The sequence below is a fragment of the Poecilia reticulata genome, chromosome 21, assembly GCF_904066995.2.
Source record: "Poecilia reticulata chromosome 21, P_reticulata-male-v2, whole genome shotgun sequence".
Classification (NCBI taxonomy): Eukaryota; Metazoa; Chordata; class Actinopteri; order Cyprinodontiformes; family Poeciliidae; genus Poecilia; species Poecilia reticulata.
Genome location: NC_088850.1, coordinates 16088921 through 16096313, shown reverse-complemented (window position 1 = coordinate 16096313; position 7393 = coordinate 16088921). Strand labels below are relative to the sequence as shown.

The 7393-nt window shown below is 43.2% G+C and overlaps 1 protein-coding gene across 1 annotated transcript; it reads right to left on the bottom strand.

Moving 5' to 3' along the window:
* Positions 1 to 2808: 2808 nt before the first annotated feature.
* Positions 2809 to 4622, bottom strand: LOC103457920 (thyroxine 5-deiodinase-like). Its single transcript, XM_008398399.3, has one exon. The coding sequence runs from the start codon at positions 4318 to 4320 to the stop codon at positions 3514 to 3516; it is 807 nt and encodes a 268-aa protein (XP_008396621.2). The 5' UTR covers positions 4321 to 4622; the 3' UTR covers positions 2809 to 3513.
* Positions 4623 to 7393: the final 2771 nt, after the last annotated feature.

Below are 7393 nucleotides of genomic sequence, written 5' to 3'. Positions count from 1 at the left end.
TGTAATTATATGTATAGCGAAATAATCAGCTGATCTTTATTGTTATCTTTGGGTCAGCAGTGAATTTGTATGAGACAAAATGAAATATCTGGGTTTGAGTCCGTCAGAACCAGAACCTCGAGGTTCTGCGTGGCTGAGCGTTGCGTCACCGGAGCACTGACCGCAGCTGCGCGCTCAAGCCCCGCCCACGTGAGCGCACGTAAGGAACGGAGCGTTTAATTGGAAAGCTCCAGATAATATTACCTGGGGTAAAAACCGAACCGCACATTAACCGGTTAGAGCGCGACTTGCCAGTGGAAAAGCGCCTCTGGGTTTCCTTCCATTATTGCCACATATTTATTAGTTCCACCTTATTAACTTACCACTACTTGCTGAAGTGGAGAATTTTAATTGTATTTATTTACCCTGTTGGTTAACCAGGACTTGCTGAAGTGGAGAATTTTAAATTGTATTTATTTAACCAGGTGAGACAATTCAGTACTAATTATTATTTACAACACCGACCTGGGATGATGGGATGAAAACGTGTAAATTCTGCGTATCTTTTCTTTCACTTCACAAATATGTGCTATTTATGTTGAGTCAAAAATAAACCACACAATAAAGGGCACATTTTTACCCCTGTATTATATGCTATTGTATATGTCCTTCTGTTTCAATAATAATGTTCCTTAATAATTCTTCCACTATTGGCCTCCATTGTTTGTCAGTAGAACAGAACAGCAGTATTTTTCCACTGGCCGCTTGACCAGATAAAGCAAATCTAATCTCCTTAGGGACACAAAGTTCTCCAGAACCATGTGCCGTTTTTCTTATTGTTGCTTACTTTATTAAAGACAGTAACTATGATGATATATTTACTGTTGCTAAACAAGAAAGCACTGTTGAAACTGTTTGTAATCCATAATCCCTTGACCTCCTTAGGCGACCTATTAGCAGCTCGATGGCAGATACCGGCGGCCTGTTCGCTTCTTCTGATTTGTCAGACATTGCTGATTGACTGACCTTCTTTAATCACTTTATCGCTCCAGAAGAGCTGCAGCTTGGCCAAAAATGTGAAATTCAAACAGGCACGCAGCCTTTTTCGTCAGAAAACAGACCATCGTCGGCTCCCCACGCTCTCAGCTTGGCCCCGTTCGCCGCATGCCACGTTGATCCTCCGGGGCCGACACGCAAGCGAAAAACTGGGCAAATTATAACCACACAGTAGCAAGTCGGGCCACATGGGATCAACAGCATTCACATTGCTCTCTAATCCAAATTGCATTTGTCAGAGTGTGTTTGTACGCAGCCGAAAACACACTTGCAGGGGGATGAAAAGAAAAGCGAAGAAGATGGACTGATTAAAGAGGCTGCAAGACATCACCTAAACAGCAGTTGCTTTTTGCTTCTTTTTTTGTTTGTGTTGTTGTTCCTAGAGAATAAAAGCTTTGCAAAGTCAATATGAATATGCATGTTTGATTAAACACTACAAAGCTGTGGAACGTGACTCCCCTGTGAGTTTGAGCTTTTCTGCCAATTATATTTCAGTTTCAAGCACAGCAAGATTTATTCATGACGGCTCTCGCAGAAACGATGGCCACGTGTAGATCATTTGTTTTCACGTCCGAATAAAATCTAATCTTCGTTTTATGTTCCTGACAATTGGTTTACCCAATTATCTCTTTCCTCGCATGCAAAATGTGTTGTTTAGTTAAAAACAGGCAAGTTTAAACGTAGTGAAACTGATACGAGTGACATTAACCGCAGGGCTCCACCTTCTCAGGTGGAAGAATCTGTCGACTATTTGTCTTAGACGCAACAATTGCGTGAGGAAAGATGCTCCGGTCAGGGGCGAAACAATGAGTGTGGGACAAAATTTAAGCTGGACGTCGATCTTGAACGCACAGTTCCCACAGTGAGACACGGTGCTGGCGGCCTGATGCTGAGGGAATGCTGTGTTTTCAGGAAAGTCGATGGAAAAGGCCATTCTCCTTTGTTTTGCCTGTCACCACGCCTCACCCTGAGAACAATGAGCTCAATTTGTTGTGTAGACTTTGCTTGCTGGTCAAACATGCTGTCTTCATGCCCCATTTAAATAATCGTCTTCCTTTCTGACCCCGCAGCGTCAACGCGACCCTGAACACGTTCAAACTTTTTGTGACATAGTCTATAAAATATCACAAAAATGTGAGCTATTATATTTAGAACTATATAATTGGATTGTGTTTTCATTCCCTTTATTATCATTTTTCTGAAATGATAATAAAGATGTTATGTAAACATCAGAGAGGTTTCTTTTTTTTTGTTTTTTTTTTGCTTCAGAAAAAATAAAATATTGAGCCCATTCACAGCAACAGGAACGAAACATGCGTCACTCTTTCTTACCGTAGTTTGTACAATTTATTGAATAAATGCACCTGAGTCTGGATCTGAATAAAAAATGGCTCAATAATTGAGGCCCTATTATATTAGAAGAGGAGGGGGGAGGGGAGGGCGGACCCATTAAAAAATTAACACTTTTTGTTGCACCTAACATTTTTCATTTAGGAAGATATTTTTTTCCCCCAAAAGGCATGGCATTAATGAAAAATAAGATTAATGAAATAAAACTAAATTCCACCGTACTTCAATTGTGTGTGTGTGTGTGTGTGTGTGTGTGTGTGTGTGGGCCGCACAAAAATCACCCATAAGACCACAAAAGGCACACGGACCACACGTTTGATAACCCTAGTTTGGATTCAAACCTTTCTAGGTTTTCAGTGGTCTAGTTAAAGAACAATACGCTCATTTAATGCGACACACTTATAAAGAAACAAACTAAATAACTTTAAGGTGTCTCCCCACCTTTCATCTGATCTGAATTTTATTTTATTTTATTTTATTATTATTATTATTATTTTTTTTTAAAAAACAACATATTTTTCAGTTACATCGTTTTCAACATCACATCGTTTGGCAGTGAACCACTGAGGGAGCGAGCATCCAGCTAATATTGCTCTGCTTCCAGTGTCAGGAACATCAGTGTCGGTTTTCTGGATGCGCCTTTTAAAAACCGAACTTCACACAGACGCCAGAGTGAGATATTAAGCTGAATGCACGCTCCTTCACACACACACACACACACACACACACACACACACACACACACACACACACACACACACACACACACACACACACACACACACACACACACAATAGAAAAATAGTGGTCACCAACTGAACCCAGCTTCAATTGATTCAAATACTTTTTTCCATACAAAAAAAAGAAGAAGAAAAAAAAATCGCTATGAGGAATCAATTTAAAGTCATGACAACACAGTTTAACAGCCTACAATCTATAGGCTAAAGGTGTCAACTTAAACTGAACCTCTATCTGTCAGTCCTGAACATCTTAATGCAAGAGAAACAACATATATAATATTCATATATATAATGTGCCATGTGTGAACGTTTGATAGCAGCATCTGGATATTTTGCACTGTGGGTTTGGACACTAAAGCGGAGGGCAGAGCAGCAGGGCAGGTTCGGCTACACACACAGCACCTCCTTCTGGGGCTCCATCACCTCTTTTCTGTATTGCTCCAGCCAGTTCTTCAGTTCCGAGATCCGGTAGCCTTCCGGACCCCTCCCACCCTGGTACACAACCCGCTCATCCATCACGATGTAAAGTCTCTCAAAGTAGGCTCCGTAAGCGGCGTTGGACGAGTTGTCCATGTTGTCCACCACCACGTTGCTCTCTGGCACCTCGGTGAACATCAGCTGCGCGGCTCTCAGCCGGTCCTCCAGGCAGCGGTGCTTGGGGATCTGGTAGGGCGCGTCGGAGCTCACCCAGCCGTCCGACGGGTGCGCCTCCTCGATGTACACAACTAAGAAGTCCGCGATGTCCGCGTACTGCCTGACGACGCGCTGGAACGCCGCTAGGCGCGTCATGAACGGCGGTCAGGAGCAGCTGCCAAAGTTGAGGACGAGCGGTCTCTTCCCTTTCGTGCAGTCCAGGATCCGGACCTGCCGCCGCTCCTGGACCAGCACCACCTCGGTGTTGGGAGCAGCCTCCCCGAGGTGCGCCGATTTGAGAAAGTCCAGCTTCTGGCCGTGCCACACGGCCCTGAGGGACTCCCAGGTGAACATCTTGTTGGAGTCGGAGACGCACACCGGCGGGTCGTCCGGGCTGTCCTGGCGCTCGCCCATTTTCAGCAGCACTTTTCTCCTGATGCACAGGAAATCCAGGAGCCACAGCATGACGGCGGCCAGCAGGAACCGGGGCAGCAGCATCAGGCACAGGGCTGCGTGTTTCAGCGCCCTCGCCATTTGGACACCGCCGGAGTCGTCCATCATCTCTTCCCTTGCCGATAGGACGACACCGAGGCAACTAATATTCAGTCACCTTTAGCCATTGGAGAAAACAATCTGACGCAGGCAGGACCTCTTTTTATAGGTACAGCAGCATTTGAATAATAGAAGAAAAAAAAAAGAAACAAAACACGCCTCCGGTACCCGCACCGCCCACTCACATGGAGGGGATTACCTCCCGTCAACTCTGGGCTTCAGAAACACAGAGGTGGGGAGTGAGGAGAGGAGACGAGTGACGGAGTGGGAGGGTGAGTGCCGAGGGCAGCCTGGATGGCTGTCAGTCCAGATGCCTGTTAAACATGACACTCCTTGTGAGAACGTGCAACTGAGTGGGCCGTTTCCCCGCATCGGGTTTATTGTTTCCGTGGAATGGTGGGAGTGAACCCACGCGTTCAGTTCCCGCGCACACACTGCAGGTCCTGCCTGCAAGTCGGGAAAACATTTGTCTCATCCGCCGGGAAACTAGAATGACTTTGTCACGATGCCAGCCAGCGGCCGCCAGACGGCGCTGCAGTGACACAAGACAAGAGGCCCCGTGTTTTCAGAAAGCAGCGAGAACCCCACGGACACTTTCAGCGAGAAGCGGGAGAGGTAGCAAAACTGGTGGTTTTCCGGTCAACTTAAATGCAGGGAACTACATTTTGAGAAAAACAAACAAACAACAACAGCAAAAAAAAATAAAAATAAAATAAAACAACAAAAACCTAGTTAAAGTTTTGACTTATACCCAACATGGTGGTGACAGCATCATGCTGTGGTCCAGATTTAAATCAATATATCAAGATTGCTATATACTGAAACTTTCTCTCTCTCTCTCTCTCTCTCTCTCTCTCTCTCTCTCTCTCTCTCTCTCTCTCTCTCTTTCTCTCTCTCTTTCTCTCTCTCTTTCTCTCTCTCTCTCTCTCTTTCTCTCTCTCTCTCTCTCTCTTTTGTAACTCTGAGCTTTTCTGCAAAGATAAATAGGCAGTAAATCCAATCACTGAGTGTGAAAACTTGGTGTTTCTATAAAGTGTCGACTCAAGGCGGCTCAAAGTTTATTGTTTGGAGAGAGAATCACATAAACTTATTGTAGGTGAAGATTAGAAGACAAGAAACAGACGTCATAAAACCTTTTTAATAGATTCTAGTAAAAAAAGAAGAAGAAAAAAATCAGGTTCATTTCCACGTCTCGAATCAGATAAGGGAAATCTTACGTTTTTCGAAAACACTGTGTGGCAAAAACAAAACAACTAAATCTGTAAAACCAAACGGCGGTGGGAACTGTGTGAAAAATATAGGGCAAGTTCTGGAAAACATAATACTTCAGAACCGGAGTGGAGGTTCACCTTCCAGCTTCACTAAACACTCAGCCATGAGTTCAGTTGGATGATTTCACATCAAAAGCATGTTCATATGCTCAAGAGTGGCCCAGTCAAAGTCCAAGACAATCCTGTTGGAGCGTTGCTCCTCCAGGGAAGATTTTCCATCTGGTCCGTGTTTGCCAGGAAGCACAGGCCAAAATTTCAGCTTCCAGATATGCAAAGCGGCTGGAGACAAGAGCAAACTATTTAGAAACGAAAGCCTGGACGTGCTAATTTCTTTTCAGTCAACTAAATTGCTGTGTTTTTTGGCCAAATTCTCTGGCGAACAGTGAATGAAAGTCACCGGATCATGCTCATTATTTTGAAGTGACACCAAATAAGCGTTTCCCAGTGCAATCACAGTTGGGTTTTAATTATCCTTAATTCAATTAGCCTTAGCATTGTGCATCTTCGCCGAGGTATTTTATCTTGTCAGCTGAATTTCTCGCGTTCTGCCGTCCAGATTTTTCCCTCTGCGGCGCTTGTTTGGTAAACAGAGCCTTAATTAAGTCTAACATGGGGATTATTGAATGCGTTTCGTCGGGTCCAGCTATAAAACAATGCCAGTCTGATCTTTTCCTTCTACCCCCGAATCCTGTTACCTCACCCTGAAACTTTTTCCACCACCTCGCAGGTGTTAATGAGATGAAAACCATGTGACCGCTGGACTCTGTTTCTCTGACTTAACAATAGCAGCATGTGTCCAATCATCTCCTCCGCCCGGATGCGCCGTTGTTCTTCCTTTCCCTCCTTTCCCGCTTCTTTCTGTCTCTCTGCTCCGACTGTGTTGGAGGTCTCCCCCGTCTGTTTCGCAGGTTAGCAATAGAGTATGTAATGTCTTATAAAAATTATTATTATTATTATTATTATTATTATTATTTTTTTTTTTTTACTTTGATTGTTTTAAATAAGAAGTATTGACTTAGAAAATTCCGAGATATTGTTCTCTCGATGGTGCTGGATTTTAAATAACTTAAAACGTTTGGCTACATTGTTTCTAAATGTTCTTTGAGTAGTACTGGGTTATTACCACATCATATAAAGTGCTATATATATATATATATATATATATATTTAAATATATATATATATATATATCTGATGCTGTGGGTCTTTTTTTTCTGCGTTACGTTGGTGTAACTTCCTTTTTTCCCCAGTAGGATTTACAGTACCCTCAAAAAGTATTAACGGGTTCCCCCCCTTCATCTCAGTTGGATTTTACGAGACAGACAAACAGTTTTTTTTTTTTTTGCTTTTTTTTTGTAGAAATGCAATCTTCAAAGTGTGGCGTGCATTTGTATTCAGGCCCTCTATCTCTGACGCCCATAAATAAAATCAAACAGCATCATAAAGACAAAGGAGCAGAAAGCCAATCAGAAAAGCAGCCAAGAGGCCCATGGTAACTCTGGAGGCTCACAATAGGCTTCTTGTATGGGACCTACTGGGATTGATTAAATGTTGACCCCCTATGAAGATCTTGGATGGCTTTAAAATTGATTTTCTTCTAATTGATTAACACAATCAGACGTCCATATGAGTTCTCCCTTTTTTTTTTTCCTTACCCAGTGTTGTTTGTCATCGTACCCCCTTCAAAAAGCACTCTGACACTTTTGGATCACTGTGGAGGAATTTTGTCCAAGACCACATTGAAGGGCTTTCTTGGCACAAATAGTCTATTTGAGGCAAAACCAGAGCATCTCAAGAAGATTTAAGTCCAG